Source organism: Sus scrofa, chromosome 7 (assembly GCF_000003025.6).
Source record: "Sus scrofa isolate TJ Tabasco breed Duroc chromosome 7, Sscrofa11.1, whole genome shotgun sequence".
Classification (NCBI taxonomy): Eukaryota; Metazoa; Chordata; class Mammalia; order Artiodactyla; family Suidae; genus Sus; species Sus scrofa.
In genome coordinates, this window is record NC_010449.5 from 86,086,020 (window position 1) to 86,109,385 (window position 23,366).

Sequence of the window (23,366 nt, forward strand, 5' to 3'; positions counted from 1 at the left end):
ATAAGGTCTCACTAACAGTTGTGAATCCTAGACACTTGAAGTTTTTTCAGTCAAATTTTAAGCATACTATGCAAGTCATGGTTTCCATAGCTTCCACTACTCTGCTAGTAAAGAACTTTCCACTGTACCGAAGACCATTATATCTGAACTTATTTCTGTCCATCCTGGGCTTCAAATGCTGCCACCACAGCAGATCCAGATGAAGCATTTTTCTTTTTTTTGTCTCTTTAGGGCCACAACTGTGGCATATGGCAGTTCCCAGGCTAGGGGTCTAATTGGAGCTGTAGCTGCTGGCCTACGCCAGAACCACAGCCAACACCAGATTCGACCAGTGTCTGGCGACCTGCACCACAGCTAACAGCAACGCCTGATCCTTAACCCACTGAGTGAGGCCAGGGATCCAACCTACATCCTCATGGATACTAGTCGGGTTCATTACCACTGAGTCATGATGGGAACTCCAAGACATTTTATTTTTAAATTTCTAAAAGCAATACTTTGTGTGTCTTCAGTGATTCAAACATAATTCTCTCAAAATGAAATTTAAAAAATCAGCTGCATTCTTATGATTAACTAGACCAAGTCATTAATATTTCCCCAAAAGGAATGCATCTCAAAGTTTGGGCATCACTGAGAAAATGGTATGCAACTCAATTTTTGCCCCTTTGCATTCTTCACTGGAAAACTCTCCTGTTAAGCACAGAATACCTATACTGCCCAGATATAATTTCTTTTTCTGTAAGAAGTATTCCTTCTTCGATTTTTCAATACCACAAAAACTGCCCTTATTGTTAGATTGGAATTATCCATCACTAAGCTTTACAACTGCATTGCACAATCACCTGTGAATGATTTCTCTCTGGTGTTATTCAGTATTGTATTGAAAAATAGTTTTAACTACTTTAAATGTTAAAAACCAAAACTACAAAAATTTGTCTTTTTATCCTATGATGGTTCATGTAATTATTTCCCTTATAGCCCTGTCTACTAGTAGAGCAGAAAGTAGTTCTCTTGTATATCCATAGAAAGTATATTATTTAGAAAAGCTGGCTATAGCTGAAGTTTCATAATCAAGATACACAATGAGGAGTTCCCATCATGGTGCAGCAGAAAGGAATCCAACTAGGAACCATGAGGTTGTGGGTTCGATTCCTGGCCTCACTCAGTGGGTTAAGGATCTGGCATTGTCATGAGCTGTGGTGTAGGTTGCACATGCGGCTCGGATCTGGTGTTGCTGTGGTGTAGGCCGGTGGCAACAGCTCCGATTAGACCCCTAGCCTGGGAACCTCTATATGCCGAGAGTGTGGCCCTCAAAAGACAAAAGAAGAAAAAAAAAAGATACACCGATGAGTTTTCCATGGGAAACAAAGGTCTGCTGGCTGGTCCTAGCTGGCAGCACATTTACATGGCACAGCAAAGCTGATACCTTCTTCACATCAGCTATCCGTTCCTTCTTAGAGGCTGGCTTCTCTTTGGCTTCTGGAAGAACTGGCTGGGATTTGGAACCTGCTGATTCACTTTCAGATTCCGACTGACTCTCCGAAGATTCAGAACTACTATTTGACTCGCTGCCATGTCCACTTCCTGGATCGCTGCCCTGCTCACTCTCCGACTGGCTGCCTGAGTCTGAACCCGAAGCTTCTTCAGATGCTGAATGACTTAATTCAAAAAAAAAAAAAAAAAAAAATAAAAAGACTTAAGAACTGCTACATAAACGTTTTTTGAAATCCTAACATTAATACAACAGCAGATAGTAATTTGATAACACAAGATCAAAATTTTCAAGTTCACTTTTATATTCTTATTTGCAAATAATGTCATTACTATCATTCTCAAAACTACCATTTCCTGAGACGTTACATGATGCCATATACCACCTAATTTATATAGATTAGCTCTTTAAAAAAAATTACAAGGAGAATATTATTTTTCCCTCCATTCAGACGTGGAAAAACTGAAGCTCAGAAGTGGCTGAGTAACTCCCAAGATGACACAAGACTTCATGCCATGTCCATCTATGTGAATCCACTAACTCTTATTCAGTATCAATCCCTCCCTCCTTAAGACAAAGTCAAAAACAAAACAAACAAAACAAAAACACAATCATCCCAGGAGTAAGAATGCAATCTGGTTACAATTAGCCAATCAAAGGTTCTCAACAATATTCCCACCCCTTCCTCATTCCAAACCCCCCTCAGGAGAGCAACCTAGGTACAGCATATGAAAGCAGAAGCCACAAAACAGATGTCAAGGGAAGGCAGAAGGCAATATATACCACCCCCCTGTTCTAGAACAGTTAAATAGTAATTCACAGCCATGCAGGTAAAAGGAATGAGGAGCCTCTGAAAAGACCTAGAGCTGACAGACTACAAGAAGTGAGGCAGGGAGTTCCCATTGTGGCTCAGAGGCAACTAGCCTGATTAGTATCCATGAGAATGTGGGTTCAATCCCTGGCCTCACTCAATGAGTTAAGGATCCAGCTCAGACCCCGTGTTGCTGGGGCTGTGGTATAGGCTTGCAGCTGGAGCTCCAATTTGACCCCTTAGCCTCAGAATTTCCATATGCCACACATGCAGCCCTAAAAAAGCAAACAAAAAAGAAGGGAAGCAGGTAGCTCATTCAACTCTTCTAATTAAAAAATATCTTTTCAGGAGCTCCCGTCGTGGCACAGTGGTTAACGAATCCGACTAGGAACCATGAGGTTGCGGGTTCGGTCCCTGCCCTTGCTCAGCGGGTTAACCATCCGGCGTTGCCATGAGCTGTGGTGTAGGTCACAGACATGGCTCAGATCCTGCGTTGCTGTGGCTATGGTGTAGGCCAGTGGCTACAGCTCCTATTCGACCCCTAGCCTGGGAACCTCCATATGCCACGGGAGCGGCCCAAAGAAATAGCAAAAAAAACAAAAATAAAAAAATAAAAAAATAAAAAATATCTTTTCATTTAGGAGAGGCAGAGCAGAGGTGGCAAGAAGCAACCCAGAACAACAGAAAAGTCCTTGAGTTTAGCAACCAGAAGATAAAAGACATACGGCATGAACCAGTTTAAAAAAAAAAAAAGAGAGAGAGAGAGAAGGCTTTATATTCACCACCACTCTCCCTTCTAAACTAGAAACGAGGTCAATCACTTGACAAATGTATCCACAGAATGAACAGAACTATACACTGGGAACTGGGATTGACCCAAATACCCCATATGATCCGCAGCAAGCACAATACAGTAGAGGAACCCTTAGTTAAGGTGAAGAAGCAATGACAATAAACGGAGGGGAGGTTGTCTACCTTGGGAGGGGAGCAGAAGGGGAAGTCCATTTTGAATTGCCTGATCATCTAATAGCAATATGCTGAGTGCCTTGTATATGTTTATTTTGCTTACTCCCCAGAACAACCCTTTGAGGCATTATTATCCCCTCGTGAAGAACAAAAAAATTGAGAAGTCTTACATAACCTAGTTAATGACAAAACCAGAAAGTGCTGTTGGGGGGAGAGGTAGGGTCTCCACCTCAGGTGTGGCTCTGCAAAGCTCATGTCCTATTTTACTGTAGGAGTTCAAAGCCTTAGAGATTAGAAAATAAATCTTATCCCCATTACACAGAGTCCAAAACCAGTCAGGCACCCGTGTAACAGTGACTCGGCACCGTCAAGGCGTCATTACACTTACTGACTCCCTTGGCCCTTTGCACACTGAAGCAGACTAGTCCAGCTGACTAAGTCATCTTCAGTCACTTAGCCACCTTGGTGGTTACCAGGCAAGAGGGAAAAGAGGAATGGTGGACGGCAGTTAAAGTGCAGGCTGTCAGATCATCTCAGGCCTGTGCCACCTTTCAACCTGTGCCATCCTCTGTGACATTACCTGTACATAGGGTCATGAGGGCATCAAAGCTTTGAAAGCAGCACCCTATAAATGCCAAAGCCTTACCCAAACGTTAGGAATTTTAGAATTTTACACCCAAGCCCAGATTCCTCTTCTAACACAGAGCTCTTTCCAGCTAGCACCCACTGGAGTCAGTACCACGCAATTCATGGCACCAGTAGGAATGTATTAATCACCTGGCCTCCACCACTTGCTCACAGACGGAAAGGCACAGAGGCAATTCCAGACTGCCCTTGTTAGTAAGGGATTTAGAAAGGACACTCAGCTAGAAAGGGGTGTTGCGGGGTATACCTAGAAAAAGCATTTGCATAGCCAAGGTGGCTCAGTGCTTAAAGAAGCCTGAAAGAGCAGGAAGCTAGAGCTGGCCACCACCTCCCAGCTACCCTACCACCACCCAACCTTGGCATACCCCATGAAACCTGGCCCCCTCGGCTTCTCAAGACTCATGCCTTAACCACTCCTTTCCCTCATCCCCAATGCTCCAGCCCTACTTCACCACCACAGAGTAAGTGCCAGCACTGCTCAGCTCTAACCTCTGCTTATGCATCAAGCTAAATACCCAAAGCCTCAGATACCACACCTTCTCTAGGAAAACATCTTGCATTCCAACCCTAAACTTGGTGCTGATTAATACTTGCATAAGACACAGAGACTGCACAGCTTCTCTGCCGTAGCAATTACTAAAGCTAGGAATGGAAAACAGGCCAATTCATCTCCATCTGAGCTTCAACCATCATGTTCTGCTGCCTCTCCTCACTTTTATCAATGACACACATCTTGGCCTGGAAGAGACTCCAAAGCTCTAGCTGTTCACATTTATATTACTTTGCCTCTGTGTCCCATTGTGTAATTCAGTCACTTGTCAATCTCCCTAGGCCTTGACAGCTAAGCTTAACATAGCTTCATCTATGTTCCCTGAGCTGGAGAAAGCCATGGACAGGGAGACTTAATGACTTTGCCAGAATATGCAATCTTTTTGAAATCCTCATGAAGGTTTTGACTCTTATAATGTGTAACTCCAGACAAGAGGTTACGGCTGGAATCCCATCTGGCTGCTTCGGCAATCACCACCAACTCAAAACTGTTACAGAACCACAATACGGTCTATATCCACCCAGGAAATATAAAACATTCCAACAACAAACAAACGGAAAATCTCCAACCACGACTTAAAGAGCCAGAAAAGACAGCCACAAAAGGTAGCATTAGGTCACTGAAGATAACTTAAACAGTCTAGTTGGCTAGGAATTCTTTTGAGCGTTTTGTCCTAAAAAAACAGTAACCATTGCAATGGAAACATCCAGGGCCAATACCCACATCATGGTACATGTACATACATGAATCTCACTCTCTTTGAATTGCCTCACAGTATGAATAAATTACATTGTATTTAAACTGTCCCCTATTAGTAATAGGACATTTAGGTTATTTTTAAGCTTTTCCCTTAACCAATAAACTACAAATATCCTTAATACACTTCCTATCTCTATATTTCAGTAGAAAATTCAGATTTCCAAAATGTTCTCTATAACCAATAAAACTATAAATCTTTGAATATACCTTCAAGTGTAGCTCTGAACTTGTGTTTGTGTAAGAAAGTTTAACAATACCTTTTAGGTGAAAAATGCATCCATGTTTCTATCCATACATATCTACTTGCATAAATGCATTTTTTTGATAGAACATCCATTTTATTGCTTTCATTACACATGTGGTCTCAGAGGTATTCACAAACTACCATGGTATTTATAATTACACAGGGTGTCTAAGAAACATTTCTCAACATTAAACAATTCATTTTGCTCCTATATTTTTGTATGTATGGATCTAGACATGATGTGTGTGAAACAGGATACTAATTCTATGCTTTACTGACAATGGATGTTAAACAAATGCAGCTGCTTTTTTAAATTTTTTTTATTATACTTGATAATAAATCCATTTTAATTTTTTTTTAACTTTTTTTTTTTTGTCTTTTTGCCATTTCTTAGGCCGCTCCCATGACATATGGAGATTCCCAGGCGAGGGATCAAATCGGAGCTGTAGCCCCTGGCCTGCGCCAGAGCCACAGCAACGCGGGATCCGAGCCACATCTGCAACCTACACCACAGCTCATAGCAACACCGGATCCTCAACCCACTGAGCAAGGGCAGGGATCAAACCCGCAACCTCATGGTTCCTAGTCGGATTCATTAACCACTGAGCCACAAAAGGAACTCCAATAAATCCATTTTAATCAACAAATTGCTAACAGCGGTTTACTCTGTTAGATGTCTGAAGTATACTACTGGATTTCACGAATTATTCATTTCCCAAAAAACTACTAACTATGACGAGTTCCCTTCATGGCTCAGCAGTTAACAAACCCAACTAGTATCCATGAGGAAGCGGGTTCCATCCCTGGCCTCGCTCAGTGTGTTAAAGATCCAGTGTTGCCGTGAGCTGTGGTGTAGGTCGCAGATTTGGCTCAGATCTACATTGCTGCGCCTGTGGTTAGGCCGGCAGCTAGAGCTCCAATGCATCCCGTAGGCTGGGAACCTCCATATGCCACGGGTGCGGCCCTAAAAGGACAAAAAATAAAAAATAAAAATTATTAACTATGAAACCCAATAAAATATAAACACCAAATTTACAATTGTATTCTCCTCTGGAAACGTTTTAGGACAAAGGTGAGTGGTTGAGTTCACTGTTGTTCATCATGCAACTATTAATCTTTTCAATATTTCAAATGGTTCATTATAAACCCAACCGCAAGTGTCAAGCTGAAGGCAAGGGATGTTAAGTACCCCTTTCCTACACAAACTCAGCTAAAGATATGAATGAGAGTGAGACTAGGTACTTTTTAATTATTTCTGAAACTAACAAGTCAGATTTAATAGACTTAAAATAATACTCAGGAGAAAAAATGTTTTTAAAAAAAGCCTTTCACTGCTGTGGCTCTGGTTATGCTGTGGTGCAGGTTCAATCACTGGCCCAGGAACTTCTACATGCTGTGACTGTGGCTAAAAATTAAATTTAAAAAATAAAAAAGCTTTAATAAAGGCATAACAATTAATTTGCACACTTTTCCTGTAACTATTCCTAAATGTTGAAATGGAAAAAGAATATTTAAGGGAGCTCCCCCTGCGGCACAGTGGGTTAAGGATCCAGCGTTACTGCTAACTGCGACATGTCACAGATGCAGCTCAGATCCGGCATTGCTGTGGTTGTGGCATAGGCCTACAGCTTCAGCTCTAATTCGACCCCTAGCCTGGGAACTTCTATGTGCCCCGGTGATACCACAAAAAGAAAAAAAAAAAAATTTTTTTTTTCAATTTTTTTTTTAGATTCCAATAGAAAAATAAATGCTTATGCTAAAAAAGCCTTAAAAGCTTAACACTTCTTTTCATTTTCTGATAAAAATTTCAGTATCTCTTCAAAATCCTTTTTGAAATTGCCAAAAATGGAGTGGCTAAGTAGCTCTTACAATTGGACTCTGAGCAAGCAAGCAGCATTAAGAGCCGGTTCATTTTTAATCGCCATTTCCCATATAACCACAAGAGGGCAGCAGAGCAACACTTCACTAAAAAGCAAGCCTCTGGGTTCTCTGCCCAAGAGCTGCCATTTCAGCACTGACTGGGTAGTGTTTATTTTTCTAAATTTACAAAATGGCCGAACTACTTGATCGACCTTGTTTTTTGTTTGTTTTTAAGTGGTGGTGGGCTAAAAACAATATCTGGTAAAAAGGCAAAGCATTCTACACTGGAATTTCATAAAATTTATTTCCAAACTATGTTCTATCGATAATAAAATAGCTAATATTTATGGAGCACTTCTGAGACATATACAATCATTCTCCTCTAATCCTTAAAACAATCCTTTAAGACAAATTATCCTCATTTTACAGAAGAGGCTTGGCCCAAGTGCTGTATATCATCCCCCACCCCACAGCCTGAATTATGAAATCCACCCTATCAACCTCTAAGTGATATTGCTGTCCCTGTCATACTAATCAGTTAAACAGATTATTAAACCACCCAACAAGAGATTAAGGCCAGACTGGACTGAATCTTTCAAAGAGTGGTGCAGGACAAGCCCTTTTCAATCACTTCTAAATGTCTTAAGAGGATAGAAAGGCAAAGATGATTAAGTCACAAGCTAATTATTGATTAAAAAAATACTAATGTAGTTCCTTGGATAAATCAAACTGCATCTTTAAATCCTCCACCTCTAGTTCAAGTCTCATGATTCTGAAGAATAAGCTACATTTTAATCAAGTTTCAAAGACAAGAGACTGAGAAGAGAAATTTCAATGTATACACAATGAAGGGCTCATACAACAACATATGAAGAATTACATCAAAGAAAAATCCAATTTAAAAACTATGCAAAAGATGGAGTTGCACCGTGACTCAGCAGTAAGGAAAGGGACCAGGATCCATGAGGATGCAGATTTGATCCCTGACCTCACTCAGTGGGTTAAGGATCCGCCATTGCCGTGCCATGAGCTGTGGCGTAGGTCTCAGATGCGGCTCGGATCCCAGCTGCTGTAGCTGTGGTGTAGGTCAGCAACTATAGATCTGATTCAACCCCTAGCCTGGGAACTTCCATATGCCGCACGTGCAGCCCTAAAAAGAAAAAAAAAGAAAGAAAGAAAATGGATATGCGATTACAAAAACCTGCAATAGCCAATAAACATGTGAAAAGGTAAGTAAATCTCACTGGTAATTTGTAAGTGTATTTATAAGAGATTATTTTACACTTGTGTGCTTTGCAGAAACTAAAAAGGCTGGTAACATTAAAGGATGGTGAGAAAGTACAGAAAATAGTACTCATATACCATTATTGAAAAAGTAATCAAGAATTCTCCTATGGCACAGCAAGTAAGGATCTGGCATTATCACTACAGCAGCACAGGTTCAATCCCTGGCCTGGGAGTTTCCATGTGCCATAGGCACAGCCAAAAAAAAAGAAGAAGAAGAAGAAATAATTGGTAGAAATTTTGGAAGTACTTAGGCACTATCCAGTATACCTAAAAATATGCATATGAATCACGTGATTCAATCAGTGGGTATATAACCTAAACAAATTATCAAACCTGGGCAGGAGATGGGAGTATCAAAATGTGCAGAGCTCAGCTCATAAGATAAAAAAGGGAAATAACCTAAATGTTCATGTATGAAAATGCAAAAATAAATGTGAAATATTCATACTATTAAATTAACTACAACAGTTAAAACTAGGGACAAATTAGATCTATAAATATCAATACGACAATTTCAAAAAATATGTTTTCATATTTTTAAAACACAAAATACATTGCATGAACCATGCACGTTTTTAAAATGTCAAGGTTTTTAAATGCCAAGCTTACGAACATGACTAGGGAAAAGGAGTAAATAGGGTTTTAACTCTGACTTGTTTAAAACAATTTCATGGCAGAATTGATCAGTACTCTGGAGCAGACCTTCCTAGGATTCAGCAATTCTTTTGGAAATTACTGTAATACCAGAAGCCCTAAAGATCCCCCTTCAGAAAAAGGACATGCCTACAACACAACGCACACAAAAATGCTGCTTACAGGGGCTCCTATCGTAACTCAGCGGAAACAAATCTGACTAGTATCCGTGAGGTGCCAGGTTCGATCCCTGGTCTAGCTCAGGGGGTTAAGGATCCACTGTTGCCATGAGCTGTGGTGTAGATCGCAGATGCAGCTTGGATCTGGCATTGTTGTGGCTGTGGTGAAGGCCGAAGCTTCAGCTCTGATTCAGCCCCTAGCCTGGGACTCTCCATATGCCACGTGAGCAGCACTAAAAAGACAAAAAAAAAAAAAAAAAAAGCTACTTACACTTTAATTATATAAAGGGTTAAGTCCCAACAGTACCCCCAAGATTAAGAGATCCGGTGACAAAGGAGGGCAAAAACAATCTATCTTTAATAAGCATGTTTCTAAAATTCTCCATTGGTCCCAGGCAGAAGAAATCTTTACCCTTTTTTTTGGCCGCAGCCGCAACACTCAGAAATTCTTAGGCCAGGGATGGATCCTGTACCACAGCAGTGACCCAAGCAGCTGCAGTGACAAGGCCGGATCCTTATCCTGCTGCTCCACACGAGAACTCCCTGAGTCACCTTTATCTTTATCACGCTACTTCTGCTCCCCAATAACCAATAAACATTTCAGTCCTCAACAGCTTATGAAGCACCAAAGAAATGGAACTCAGGCATACATATCACTAAGGAAAAGAAGACTGGATAAGGGACAAATTAAATATCTATCTTGCATAAACAAGCTGAGCTTCTTGCCCAAGATTCTACAGCTAAAAAGAAACAGAAAAAGAGACCCAAATCCCTTACTTCCCACATCTACCTCAGGTAAGAATCAAGGGAAATGGTTGTTCAACATACAGATTCCTGGGCACCAACCACCCTACAACGACTGAACTCAAACTTTAGGGCAAAAAGCCTGGAAATAAGTTTAACAAGCACCCCAGCTGATTCTGAGCAAGTAAATTTGGGGTCTTAGATGCATATAAAAAGCTAAATTCAAAGGGAACAGACTTTTTTTAATCAAGTAAGGGAAATGGAAAACTACAAGAATGTGACCCATCCCTTCCCTCAAAATGACGACCCATCAGCCATACACTGCCTCCATCTGAATGTCAAATAATCTAAGTTGGAACTGAAGACACCTTCTAATTTTTTAAGATTTTCAACACTCACCACACTCAAGAACTACTTCCCTAGAGGGGCATGTCTATAGAACCATTCCCAATGCAGGCTTTGCAAGAGACTGCACCTGGAGGATTTCTGGCAATGCTAACTATCTCCCCTCCCCTCCGACTAAGATCCAATCAATATGGGCCCGAATTTTTTAATTCACAAGTGATTCTGATGCAAAGCCTATTTGGGAACTAAGTTTACAACAACAAAAAACAAAAATTAGAAGCAAAGCCCAGTCTCTACAAATTGTCCCCAAATCCAAAAGGCATGTGTGGCGCTGGGGTCAGTCCAACTGGACACGGAAAAGGCTCTCCCGTCTCCAGCACCCATTCACCACCACCCACCTTTCCTCACACTGTTCCATGCTGTTTCCCCGACCACCAGAGGAATCACTTTGTGGATACAATTTAACTTGAATTTTTTTTTTAACTTGAATTGTTTGATGTAAAATTATGGCCTTTTGAAAAGCAATGTGTCTCTGGTATCAATCACACCAGTGATTCAGTGGTTGGTTTCTCTAAAATGCAGCATTTTTTAGACAGAGTACAGAATTACTCTACATTTTTACTACTGTCCCCGATCACCTATATAGTTTCCTCCTACCCATCTAATCCTGGGGCCCAACAACGTGTGAACCCAATTCTACCCTTTATTTCCCCTTGTGGCTCAGTTTTCTCATCTACAAAAGAGGGGTGATAATAATACCTATTTCACAGACTTGATGTGAGGATGACTCAAATTAGCACATACCAAAGACTTAGAACAAGTTACAGGCTCGAAGCAGGCACTATAAATGTTAGCTATTATTGAATCTTTCCAAATCAAGTCACCTCAGTTTTCACCAAAACATCTCTCAATCATTTCATCTATGGGTTTTATATTTAATTGAAATATAAAACTATAAGCAAAACCACCATAGCCAGTTGCAAGAAGTAACTATAAATCCTTGCTGGGCATACAATTCAACTAAAGGAATGGAAAGACAAGGCTATGAAGCAGCTCAGCAGGACACAGGACCACCCACAGAAGTTCAAAGGAAGAAAGCTCTGTGACACTTAACTTGGGAAGGTGGTTAATGTAAGGAGGCCACTAAGCATTTCTTGCTACACTAACCCTCACACTCAAAAAAAATATACACTCAAAACCCATTAAAACAGTGCCCGACAGAGTAAACACTCAATAAAATGTAAATCTACTCTGGTATTTTTCTATAAAATGTTCACATGTTATCTTCCTTCACAATTAAATCCCAAATGAAAGATTACCAGCCACTGCTGGACTTAGAAATAACTCATACAAAATGCAATATCCCGTAGAGCACAGGGAAATGTGTGTGATTGGGTCACTTTGTTGTACAACAGAACTTGACGAAACACTGTAAATCAATTATACTTTAATTAAAAAAAAGAAAAAATGCAATTATCCCGAGGCTTATTTTTATATTCTAGTCTCCTATTTTGTTTTTTTAACTGGCTGCAACTCACAACCCACCAACAGGTGACAAAAAGCACTCTAAATAACTGCTTCACAGCACAGCCAAGGGCCACTGCTCTAACCCTAGGTTTTAGACAGTTACCTTTATCAGCTAGAGAGAAAAGGAATTATGAATGGAATGTAACTGCTTTCAAAGTTAATTCTGGAATCCAAACTTTTGGAGGTCTCTAAAAAGAATTTAAATAGGTAATTACAATACAGAAGAGAGAGCACTAGAATTTAAAGCAACTGGGGATGAAAAAAATACACTAGAATACACATTTTAAAGCTATGCTACAGTGGGATCTGGCATATCATTTAATACTTTAACTCTTCTTCCATCAAGCATACAATTTATCCCTCCCCCTTATCAACATCCCCCACCCCCACCCCCCTTGCTTCCAGAGCTCCAAACTCAAGCTGCCCTTAAAGGGTCACTGAGAAAATGAGACAGGCAATGGAGAGATGAACGGTTAAAAAAGATTATTACAACTGCTCCATCAGAATATTTGAAACACATGGGGACGCATGCAAACATATGGAAACACATGCAGATTTGAAACACATGGAGAGCTTTTAAAAATCAATCATAGGGGTTGGGCTGGACGTGGGTATTTTTAGAAGCTCTCCAAAGTCTGAGTAGAAACAAAAAATAGAACTCAATAGAACTCATAAACCAAGAGCAAAGGAAATGATGGAAGCAGAGGAAACCAAAAACACAAGTTTTGATACTATAGTTCTAAAAGAATAAACTGGACAGTAGGCATTATGTCCTATCAAATATATAGTGCTGTGGTGAAGACTGATTAGCAAAAGCAAGCTACAGCCAATTAATTATTTGTTGTAAATATTACTGCAGTTACATCTAAAGAGCACGGCACCTTGGTATTACTTATCCACTCCTATACAGCTTGAGGGAAATGGGGCAGAGGGTAAACCAGGGCAATAGTTACCAGCTCCAGGAGGAGGAAAAAAGGCATCTACTCAGAATGACTGCCAAGAGGAAGGCTATGACTCACACAAGCAGCTGTTCTAGTCCAGAAAGAATCATGTGCTCCCTTCAAAAGGCTGGGTTTCTCAAAAAAAAAAAAAAAAAAATCTAGGATTAACTACAAAATACACCCAAAGTTTTAACTATCTAAAAGAGGGCTTGGGGAGTTCCCATCGTGGCGTAGCGGTTAACAAATCCGACTAGGAACCATGAGGTTGCGGGTTCGATCCCTGCCCTTGCTCAGTGGGTTAAGGATCCGGCATTGCCGTGAGCTGTGGTGTAGGTCAAAGACGCAGCTCAGATCCCGCGTTGCTGTGGCTCTGGCGTAGGCTGGCAGCTACAGCTCCGACTCGACCCCTAGCCTGGGAAACTCCATATGCCGCAGGAGCGGCCCAAGAAATGGCAAAAAGACCAAAAAAAAGAGGGCTTGCTTTCCAAAATCATTTTAACAAATGTCTCTCCTAACTGGCCAAAAAAAAAAAAGGCCACTTTGGGAGGACAGGCCACCAGCCTTGGAACCTCAAGAGCAACCAGGCTCTTAAAGAGGGAGTTACAGCAGAAAAAGAAAGATGAAGCATTAGGAATAAAGTAGTACTACTAGAAGCCTGACATCCATTGAGTACTTTCAATGCAGTCTCTTCACTAAGCACTTTACAGGCATTATATAATTTAATCTTCATAACCCAATGAAGATTGTCGTTATCCACATTTTAAAAATGAGAAAATTCCACATTCAACAATGTACTTCACTGGCCTAAACTGGGGGAAAAAAATTTCAATACTAAAGTAAATGCTGTACCAGTGCCTATCACTGTACACAGCTCTTGCCAGGGATGGAAGGAACAGGTAAAGGCTGCATAAATTACAAAGTAACTTGCTAGAACTGAATCCTAATATAAAATCAACACTATCTTTAGAATGCCTTAGCAGCTGCTTTTGTTCAACAATCTCATAAAGATGAGAGTAATCCCATTTTCTCCCAAACCATGGGGACCCTCCAGAAGCTATCACTAAAATAACAAAAATGGTGACTCTTAACCAAGAATATTAACATAATACTGTAAGTCAATCATACTTCAAAACTAACAGAAAAAGGGGTCAGATTTGTAGACCAGAGGTAGGGTTGGGGAATGAGGAGGAGTGATGGGTGTGGGGGGAGGAGAAATTGAATGAAGGAAGTTAAAAGGTACAAATATTCCAGTTATAAGATAAATAAGTACTACCAATGTTGTACTAGGGGTACAACATGCTAAACATAATAAACCCTGCTGTGTGTTATATAGGAAAGTTGTTAAAAAGAGTAAGTCTTAAGAATTCTCATCGCAAATCTTTTTTAATTTTGCATCTATGAGATTATGTATGCTCACTAAGTTTACTGTGGTAATCACTTCATGATGTACGTCAAACCATCATGCTGTCCACCTTAAACTTATGAAGGGCTGTATGTCAATTATATCTCAGTAAAACTGGAAGAGGAAAAAAAAGGTGCCCCTTAACCAAACATGTAAATGATAAAACGCTAAAATGGAACCATTAAGAAATGTAGCATGAAGGCCTTTCATGCATCTACATTCTCCATAACTTATTTCACTGAGCAAAGCCTTCTCCTCCACCTCCAACATACCCAGTATAGTATAGGAACTTTTTAGAAGGGTCTCTGCCTCCAGACTTGCCCTATCAAGTTTAGACAGGTCAGGGCAAGGTTAATGTGCTCCAACACAGCGCTAAATTACTGATAACAAAATAAACATACCACAGGCTCTATGGGCATTGGATGAATTTTGTCATATTTTGTTATTCTGGCCTTATATTCACAACACTAAAGTTCCAACGCACTCAGCAACTTTGGTGAAGTATGAATTTGAATTCAATGCCCAGTCAGACTGAAATGCAGAAGGCAATTATCCAGCTAAAATAACAAACATGGCCTAAGCTTAGTTGTTTTTACTTGTATACAAAATAACTCTTGAGTGATTAAAAAGAACACTGCTTCTTCCCTAAAGTGATCTTCTTCAAGAAAGCCAATTGAGTTCTACGGTTTAAAAAAAAAAAAAAAAAAGCCGAAAGACCTTAAAAAATGATACTCACATGCAGAATAAATTTACCATGCCTGCTGTATATGACTGGGAACTGTATCTAGTCACTTATGATGGTGCAAGATGGAGAATAATGTAGAAAAAGAATGTATATACGCATGTGTGACTGGGTCATTTTGCTATACAGTAGAAAATTGGCACAGCACTGTAAACCAACTACAATGGAAAAAGTAAAAGTCGTTTAAAAAAATTTACCAGATGTTAGAGCAGTCACTTTTACATCAAGAACAAGGTTACTGTACACATTTTATGGGAGAAATGACAGAAGACTGGACAAAGGTGGTTTAAGGATCTCTTTCAGAATTGTCAGGGATTAGCAGTACATGGGAGGAGGAAAGGAAACCAACCAATTATAAAATCTGTGAATTTCAGCTACTGTCAGGTAAAACTCAACTGAACTTCCAGATTCATCTTTCAAAGCAATACTTGCTAGAAACTTTTATAGCTCAACTTCCTTATGATATAGTTTGCCCACCTTTCTGCAATTACTTAACTTTTACAAAAGACATTACTCTCCAAAGAGCCAAATACCAATTGGAAACAGCAGGTTTTCAAAACAAGAATCCGAATAAAAGAGAATATTAATTAGCACTTTTCTTGTCATTTCATGCCATTCCGCACACAGAAGGAAAAAACCCATAGAAGGCTCAATGAACAGACTAATACTCTGGGTCTTTAAAAAGTTAACTGGCTCCAAGTGGCATGCAAACAATTCATGGATAAATTGCTATATAATAACATTCATTTTAACTCACACCTTAATGATTCCTCTATAACAGAGCAGTTTACATTCTGGAACAGGACCAGGATGTTACTTAATTGAAACACAAACTACAATGTTACTTAGTTCTATCCCACTTTTCATTTAGTGCATTTACCAAATAAAATAAAATTGTAATACAGCCAATCAGAATTCAATGTGAATACACAGAAAGAACTTTTGCTCTTGCTTTAGATACACTTTAGGAAGTTGCTCTTTAAAAGAAAATTGCTGTTAACATGTTAATAATCAAGTTCTATAAATATTTGTCCCTAAAGCTGTTAAATATTTCATCATGTATTTGAGCATATAATTTAAAAACCACTTACAGAATCTTTGATGAACAAGTCTACTAAAAAAACTGAAAGCCCAATTTCACCTAGTTTCAATAAACTATCCAAAGAATTCTTCATAAGGAACCAAAACTATTCGAAGCCTCAAAACCAATTGAAAGCGTTGTAGATTATATTCTCTGTAAACTTTATCCAAAAACTTACAATATGCCCAGGTAAACAGCTCTACCTACATTCGGGAGTTCCATCTCTCTCATACCATATTTTGCTCAATAAAAAATTTCTAAACTATTGCCAACTATATCAGCTCATTTCAGTCTGTTAAAAACACTCCAAAAGAGTTAAAAAAAAAAAAAAAAAAAGCAAAACTTTCCACCAGAGTGCTACTGAGAAAACACCGAGAGGCTTTCCGTCTTGCTTAAATTCGTATCTCGTGACCAAACTATAAAGTCAGTTAGTAAGCTACGTTTTTGGTTGTTTTTTTTTTTTTTTAAACCAGAAATCTTTGCAAGAATTTCCCAACAAAGCAGGACATAAGCTTCACCACAGCATTTTAACAAGTTTACTAGGACTAAATGAAAATTTCCAGAATGGGGAAATCTCAGGAGTTTCACAAGATTTTGCCAAGTAATTCCACTATCAGCCCAAGTTTAGGGAGTCACTGTTCTTTAGCAAGTGCTATTGACACCTAAAGAGTTGTTTTCCAACACCTGTTTGTATAGTAATGGACACCTATTGCAGTATCCTGTCGTTTAAGTTAACCTAACATTTACCGTTACTAAGCAGGTGAAAATCCCTAACCACTTTCTACTTAACTATCCCATTGTTAATCTTAAAAATAAGTCACTTAGCACATACTGACCTGAGTTTTTCTCCATCAAATGACAACTGAGAAAGTGTTTGGTACCAAGTAAAAATGCACGGGGACAAGTTCAAGTAATCTTCCCTGTGTTTATGAGCCATGTATTAACCAACAATTAACACCCCTTACGTTTCAATTTAAATAAAAATATCTCTTCTTAACAGAGAAACGCTTTCAGTCAATGGTAACAAACTCACTAATCTTCTTAGTGAACACAAAAGGGGAAAAAAAAAAAAAAGGACCCGCTAGTATATGAGAAAGAAAGCGAAAAATGTAAAAACTGGCAGGTTTTCGATTTGAAGGTTTCCGATTAGTGCCTTTTACTTTCTCCAAAGGTAGAAGCTGCTTCTAAACGAGGAAAACCACTCCTAGGGATGGGAAAGGAATACACGCTGCAGGGTGGAGACCGCCACAAGGCGGGACGGAGGGCGCTGCAGGAGCGAAATTGCACAGAAAAAAAGGCCGCCCGCCGGAAAGTCCCAAGTCCCTACCGGAGTTCCCTTCCCCGCCACCCCACCCCCAGGCCGGCGGCTAGCTAGGCGGAGAAAAGGAACGACCTACGCTGCGCACGCAGCCTGACGCCGCTGCGCACGCTCCCCGCTACGACGAGACGCTTGACGTCACTGGGCGGGACCTACCCGAGGGCCGCTGCTGTTGACCCACTGTTACCAGGCGCGCGCACAGCCAATCAGCACTCGGCGCCGGCGCCGGCCGGCCTTTGAACTCGGCTCGGCAACTTCCTGCTGTTTGGCGAGTACACAGTGCAATGCAGTATGTCTGTCAGCGCTGCGGCACAAAGGAACAGCCATTTTGTGACTGAGCTGGACCTGCACCAAGATGCCAGGGGTTGACGGAGCTGCAACCAGCGCTAACTACCGAGCTGCCCTTTATTTCAGTACCAAAGAGCCAAAAAGGGGGAGGGCGTGAGATGTTTTGGTATTTGAGGTTTCAATTCACTTTATTTTCAGTCTCCTCAAAAAATCCCGATTCTTAAGAATTACCAGCTTCATAAAATGGCTGCCACTTAAAAAACTGCCTGCTCCAGTACACAAGCAACTGCATTATGCCATTTCTAACTACTCCCAGCCTTTTAGAGTAAAAGATAAAGGGGTGATTAAAAAGATTTTGCCAGCACCTCAGGCTAGCAAAATAAACCTGGTTCACAGACAGAAGGGCTTGGAGAAATTTAAACAGTCTCAGTTCTTAGGATAAATTGAAAACGCAGCGTTCTAGAACGCAGAGCTCTTTGCACAGTTCCATTCTCATTCTCTTTCCATTCTTTGATATTACTTAAATTACCCCAAACTTTTAACTAGATAAGTGTATGGTATACATTTCTGTATGTGTCCATCACTGTAACTTTGTATAAGATATTTAGTAACTTTACAGACATAAAATATCTCTAAAATCATGTTTTTGAAAGTGAACTTACTAATCTTCAAAAACCATGATATACAAAGTATAACATTCTGCTTAAGCAATGATTTCAAAAGAATAACAAACTTACATAATGACTATTAAGCACTGCCATTATTTCTAAAAACAGGAAGATAACAGATTTATCTAAACTTAAATTCAATCCTTTCAGATCCTAAAGTAATTCACAGACCGAAAAGTTTACTCGACCTGAAAAACTCCACCCTTCCTCTCCTGTGGCTCAGGCTGCTGCAAAAGTGATTTTTGTAGTACTACCTAAACACTAGACTTTATGCCACAGAAACTAGGTCCTTAAGAGAAATTCGAATGGATTAAGGAACCAAGTACTTACTAGTTACCATAATAGTTACCTTAATTTTAGCTCACTAAAAATAACAGTCTCCTACAATAAAACACCACTAACATTCTATAGCTTTACAATTTTAAAAGGAAGTGATGTCATAATTATGTACATGTATTAAGGTATGCAATTTGAGATAAAAGTAATTTAAAACCCCACCTTCAAGTAGTCAGTCGCTCAAAATATTTTTCTGACACTCACCAGGTATATGAATCAAAATATACTTAACACATTTAAAAGTATAATGCATGCTTTTTGTTAAGCTGCAACCCCATTTCCAGTAGACAAATGCATGGCAACTTCCAGGTAGTTTTCCAGGTCAGAGCAAATTATTAAAAGGAATAGCAACACTGCTTATTCTTTTTAAATAGAAAGCGATCTGTTCAATGATGTTAACCACAAACCTTGCATGAGAAAGCCAAAACCCATGTGAGATATGCAAATCATACACTCAAGGGAGTACCAATTTTAGGTACTGAATTTTTAATAATTTGTCAAATATACCTGGGGGTTCCTATTTCTTCAAATCACCGTTACTTCTCTGAAAAATCATTTTGGAATTAGTGGAGAAGTCCTAAAAAACCTAGGTAATTACAAGGGCAATTCAATTCCAGAGACAGCAATCCAAACAAGTGACAACTCAATTTGCAAAAGAATTTGGAAAGGTATTTTCAAAAGCAAGGGTCAAAATATTTAAAGTCATATAAAACAAAAATTCAACATTTGTAATAAACCATGTTCAAAACTTTCAGATTAACTAAGCTAGGAATAAGGTATATTATTTATATAAAATTATAAAAATAAAAGCAAAATTGGGGAAAAATAAATCATAATTAAATTCATCAGTGCATGATTTAAAATTTGCAACATGACAATTCACAGAACACACTTCATGAATTCATATATACTTTAAAAATTAATATACATATACAACAAAATATCTTTTAGGCCTTTCATACAACAAAATACCTTAGAGATTTTATTACTTAGTCACTAATAAGGTGAATTCCAACAAATGTGAAACAAATCATGATCTGAACAAACAGTACATTTGTAAGCTTCAGAAGATAAAACATTCCAGGCGACTCTGTCGAAATAAATCAATAAATTTAAAGCAGCTACAACTAAAATGTGAGGACAAAATACATCTATCAACCAGAGCATTGTCTGAATATAAGCATACAAATGAAAACCTTAAAGTATTTTAAATATAAAATATACAGTTATAATCACAGTAACAAACACAAAACCTAAATATATTAAGAGTATTCCAGGATCTCTGTGATCACAGGTATGATTTCATAAATGCAGAAACTGTAACCATCGAGAGAGAGTAAAGGTTTTGATAAATCTTATCAAAATTTCCTAAAATGTCAAGAGTATCAAAAGAAATAGAGAGTCAAATAAAAATGTAAACTGAGAGGCATCAGTCAAAGGGTACTTTTTGCAATTTCATTTTAAAATGTACATTTTTTCATTCATATAACTTTCTCAAATGTCTATTTACTATAATTTACTACCACAAGGCTCCTCTATGGCCTTCAGTTACAAGTTTGGGTATCCTAGATTCTTCAAAGAAAAAATTTGCCTTGTATGTAAAATGGTGCAATGCAGCAATGGCTAAACCGACAAGGTCATTTTCCTACAGCACAAAAACCTAAAAACTGAAATTTATTGACAAAAAAACTGTAGTTTACAGGAAAGGCCCCCTTGAATAAAGGTACCTTACCTTTTGACTGCTGTAACAGGCCTTAAGTCACAACTTAACTTTCATAAATTGTTACCAAAAAATTAGGGTGTGGCATATTAGCAATCTCAAGGTCACGCTTTAAAAAACGAATCCAAATTAGTAAAATACTTAAAATAAAACAGACAGCTATCCCTGTCTGTCAAGGTAAACAATGTAAGCTGAGGTTTCCCCAAAAAAAAAAGAAAAAAAGGAAGAAAGTTGATAGCTCATACCTCGATGCATTGCTGTGTAGCGAACTGTCCTCCTCTTGGCTTTTGTCCTTATTTCTCATCATCTTTTAATTCTTAAATATTAAGGGGGAGGGGAAATCTGTGTTTGCTTTGAAGTCCTGTGCCCAGGTATTTACTGTCAAAAGTTGAAAGAAAGGTAAGGTCCCAGCTTCTATCGATGGTTTTTATTATCAGGAACAAAGTCCTGACGATGTAACGATATTGTTATAACACAACAGCGGTAAGCACCAAAAAACAAAACATTTCTGCTTTTTCCTTTAAAAAAAAAAAAAAAACAGGATAAACCGAACAGGGGGAATCATCACTATCAATAAGGAAAGTTTCTCAAAGTAACACACTAGATACAAATAACAATCTCTGTATCTTATTGCGTCATCCAGGAATTTCTCATATTTACAGAATATAAAGCAAACTTAAACATAGAAATCTTCAAAATTATCACTAATGATCATGAACTTACCTGATCCATGTAGTAGGTCCAAAGCAAGAGTCCTATCTAGTAGTAGAAAAATATCAGATCCCAAATTAAAAATAAAAACAAAATTCCCCGTTAAAAAACGAAAAATAAATAAAATAACCCTCAAATATGTTAACTGTTCAGAAAAATAAAGAACAATTAATATTAAAACGGGTCCGGAAGAAAAAAAAACCTCATTAGGAGAGCGCACAAAAATGGAGGTGCGCCATGGCTTCTAAGCTGGAAAAAACAACGACCTGGGCTCTCAGTACGGCTGCTTCTTTCCAACAAGGCACGAAAAGAAAGCTCCCAAAAGCTGCTTTTCTCCCTAAAAAAGGTTCGAATCGACCCCAGTAAGTCACTAGAAGAGGCAGGGGGCTGCGGGGGCCCCCTGAGGCTGCCCGAAAGTTAGGGAAAGTTGCGTAAAGTGAAGCGAAGGCAGGGAGCAGAGCGCGCTCTCTCTAAGGCACAGCCGCCATCTAGAGCCTCCTTCCCAGCTCTGAGAGCTCTGCCTTTGATTGACACTCTCTACATTTACCCCACAACTCAGGTGATGTACCATAGACCCACCCCTTCATCTCCACCAAAAAAAAAAAAAAAAAAAAAAAAAAGAAAGAAAGAAAGATCCTCCATCCCAGGGAGCCTAAGGACCCCTACCCCCACCCCTCCCTGCCCCTCCAGACCACCCCATCAGAGGGAGAGGGGAGGGTTTCTTAACCCCCTCTGGCTCAAGCACCCTTTTTAAGCCAGAGAGAAATGTAATTTGTTCCTTTTGTCTAAAGATCTGCTAAATATTTCAGTCCTTGAGCTAAAATAACTTCCTCTCTGGACAGGAAGTGGTGTTTTATCAAGCCATTTTGAAAGAGGGATAATTCTCAGAGAAAATAAAGCTCAGCTCAAGTACTAATCTTTTTAAAAACTAACCCCACCAAGGGTAAAAATGGTTCCTGGACAAAAGCAAAACCTCAACTTGATATATTAAATTCAAATCTCCCTTCTTTATGAAGCCTAAAAATGATCTAGGGACAAAGTTTAATAGGGAATTTTCCATCCCAAGAAGAAGGAAGGGGTACAACTCAAGAGCGCCTCCCTAGTGTTCAATTGCATTAGGGCAAAAATTAATGCAACAAGATTTTATTCAAGAATCTCAATTTTCATTTGTACTTTCACAAAATTCTTTTAACCCATTATATAACCCTGATAAACTTTACCCCCAAAATTCTCATAACAACAATGATTCAGGAAAAACAATTCAAGAGTATGGAACTACTACGAAAAAACAAACCCAAAAAACTCCACCTCCAAAACCAACACATGTATCTCAACCATTCTCTTGTATTTCAAATCAAATTCTAAGTATTTACCCATTTCAACAACAATAAATTAATAACCAGTCATTTTGATGGAAAGTAATCAAAATAATGTCACAGGGCAAATTCTCCTAAATAAAACCATAACATCTGAAGAAACAAAATTACAAATGACAAAACCAAATTATTCAACACTTTCTCAACAAGCACCCCAAAAAAACACTCACATTCAAAAAACAAATCATCTTTCCATACTCAACATTACAATCTGCCAGAACAATGTCCTTCTCCTCATTGAGAAATCAATTTAGATTTACACCCAACAAAAGCAACAATTTTGCACCTGGGTGATTATAAAATCTATAACCAAAACCTAGCTTCAATTCCATACTTTCTACAAAAGATAATTTTGTATCAAAATCCAAATTTCCACTTTTGATTTATACAAACACCTCAAATCAGCCAATGAGAACAAATACTGTACATGTACTATATATCATCAACATGCATATCCTGGTATTTTACATTAATCACAAACGCAGTATGACGAACACTTCCTCATCAAAAAAAACCCCAACGTTATCACTTGTTCTGTCTATAATGGGAAAATATAATCAACAATTAATTTGGTTTGTCAAAATAAAGCCTACCACATCTCATAACAGTAATTGAAACTGATTTTAGTTGATTATCAATAAATGAAACTGCAGTGTTCACCTAGAACTCAAACATAAGTTATCTATGGCATGGTGTGATTCATTTAATCTAAATTCCTAAATGTATAGAATAAGAAAAATA

General features: G+C 38.8%; 1 protein-coding gene across 9 annotated transcripts in view; it reads right to left on the reverse strand.

The window, feature by feature from the left end:
- The window catches only part of CHD2 (chromodomain helicase DNA binding protein 2), a 127,128-nt gene extending 105,261 nt beyond the window's left edge, over positions 1-21,867 (reverse strand). For 3 of the 9 annotated variants that reach the window (XM_005666295.3, XM_021099369.1, XM_001926358.7), the window contains exons 1-3: positions 21,262-21,867; positions 20,784-20,916; positions 1,427-1,658 (exon numbers count right to left, since the gene is read on the reverse strand). In XM_005666295.3, coding sequence (XP_005666352.1) covers positions 1,427-1,658; positions 20,784-20,845 — 294 coding nt within the window. In that variant the 5' untranslated portion in view covers positions 20,846-20,916; positions 21,262-21,867. Of the gene's footprint in view, positions 1-1,426; positions 1,659-17,044; positions 17,536-20,783; positions 20,917-21,261 lie in introns of those variants that run through there. The other 6 variants (XM_013978271.2, XM_013978270.2, XM_013978269.2 and 3 more) reach the window with 3 other exon arrangements.